At 55.2% G+C, this 1,169-nt stretch overlaps 1 protein-coding gene across 1 annotated transcript in view; it reads right to left on the bottom strand.

Annotated features, from left to right (window-relative positions):
• Positions 1 to 1,169, bottom strand: part of CDH3 (cadherin 3) — a 51,919-nt gene that overhangs the window by 2,022 nt on the left and 48,728 nt on the right. The window contains exon 15 of the mRNA XM_008050332.2: positions 984 to 1,130. Coding sequence (XP_008048523.1) covers positions 984 to 1,130 — 147 coding nt within the window. The remainder of the gene's footprint in view (positions 1 to 983; positions 1,131 to 1,169) is intronic.

Below are 1,169 nucleotides of genomic sequence, written 5' to 3' on the forward strand. Positions count from 1 at the left end.
CAATCCACTCACCTCAGTCTCCCAAAGCACAGGATTACAGGCTGAGCCACTGAGCCCGGCCTGGAGTTAAGAGTTCTATGGAAGGTCAGGCTCGGTGGCTCAGCCTGTAACCCCAGAACATTGGGAGGCTGAGGTGAGTGGACTGCCTGAGCCTGCAGTTCAAGACTAGCCTGGGCAACTCGGTGAGACATCATCTCTACAATTAAAGAAAAAAAATTAGCCAGGCATGGTAACGTGCGCCTATAGTTCCAACTACTTGAAAGGCTGAGGTGGAAGAATTGCCGGAGCCCAGCAGGTTGACACTGGGGTGGCTGTGAGTGTGCCACTGCAGCCTGGACAACAGAGTGAGACTCCAATTCAAAGAAAAAAAGAAAAAAAAAAAGAGTTCTATGGAGGAAAAAACAGACCCTGGAAGTTACTCAAATATGCCAGTGGTCACGTAGCTGATTGGTGATAGGGTCAGTACTGTTGGGTTCGGAGGGAAGCAGCACTCACCTACCCCCATCTACCCTTCCACCCACCTACCCCCTCCCTCTCTGCCCATCTGCCCCAAGCCCACATCCGCTTACTCGCTTGAAACCTTCTGGAACCTGCCGCCAGCTGCGGAGAAGGGCCAGACAAGAACTTCCCAGCCCACGCCGGATGCGACGTTTCCAGCCCATGCAGGATGCGACGCTTTGTCTCCCAGCTTCGCTGCCGCCCCCAACACCCTCCTGAATACACCACCCTTAAAAACCCAAGCCGCCCCTCCTTGGGTGCGACTCCCCGGCCCATCTTCCTGGACCACGGGACCTCACCCGGGAGTTTCTCCCCCAATAAACGCTCGGTTTATACCAGCCCTTTGTCCTGTGCCTCTTTCGGTATCTCCAAACGTTACAAGTACCTGATCCCAGACCCACGACTCCAAGCCCACACTCTTCTCCCGTGTTGCTGGTGCCAGGCTTGTAGAAAGGGTTGCCCTAGGCTGGCCTGCCACACCTCACCTCGATGATGAAGTTGCCGATTTCATCTGGGTTGGCTGGCCGAGGACGGTACACAGGTGTGGGGATGAAGGTTGGTGCCACATCATTGCGGAGAACCACCTCAGGCCTGGCCTCCAGGCCACGGTGGAGCTGGGTGATGTCATAGTCCTTTATGAAAATGAAGGGGGACACGGGATTGAGAAGAAC

The sequence above is a fragment of the Carlito syrichta genome, unplaced genomic scaffold, assembly GCF_000164805.1.
Source record: "Carlito syrichta isolate Samal-C Ts95f unplaced genomic scaffold, Tarsius_syrichta-2.0.1 Scaffold144165, whole genome shotgun sequence".
NCBI classification, from domain to species: Eukaryota; Metazoa; Chordata; class Mammalia; order Primates; family Tarsiidae; genus Carlito; species Carlito syrichta.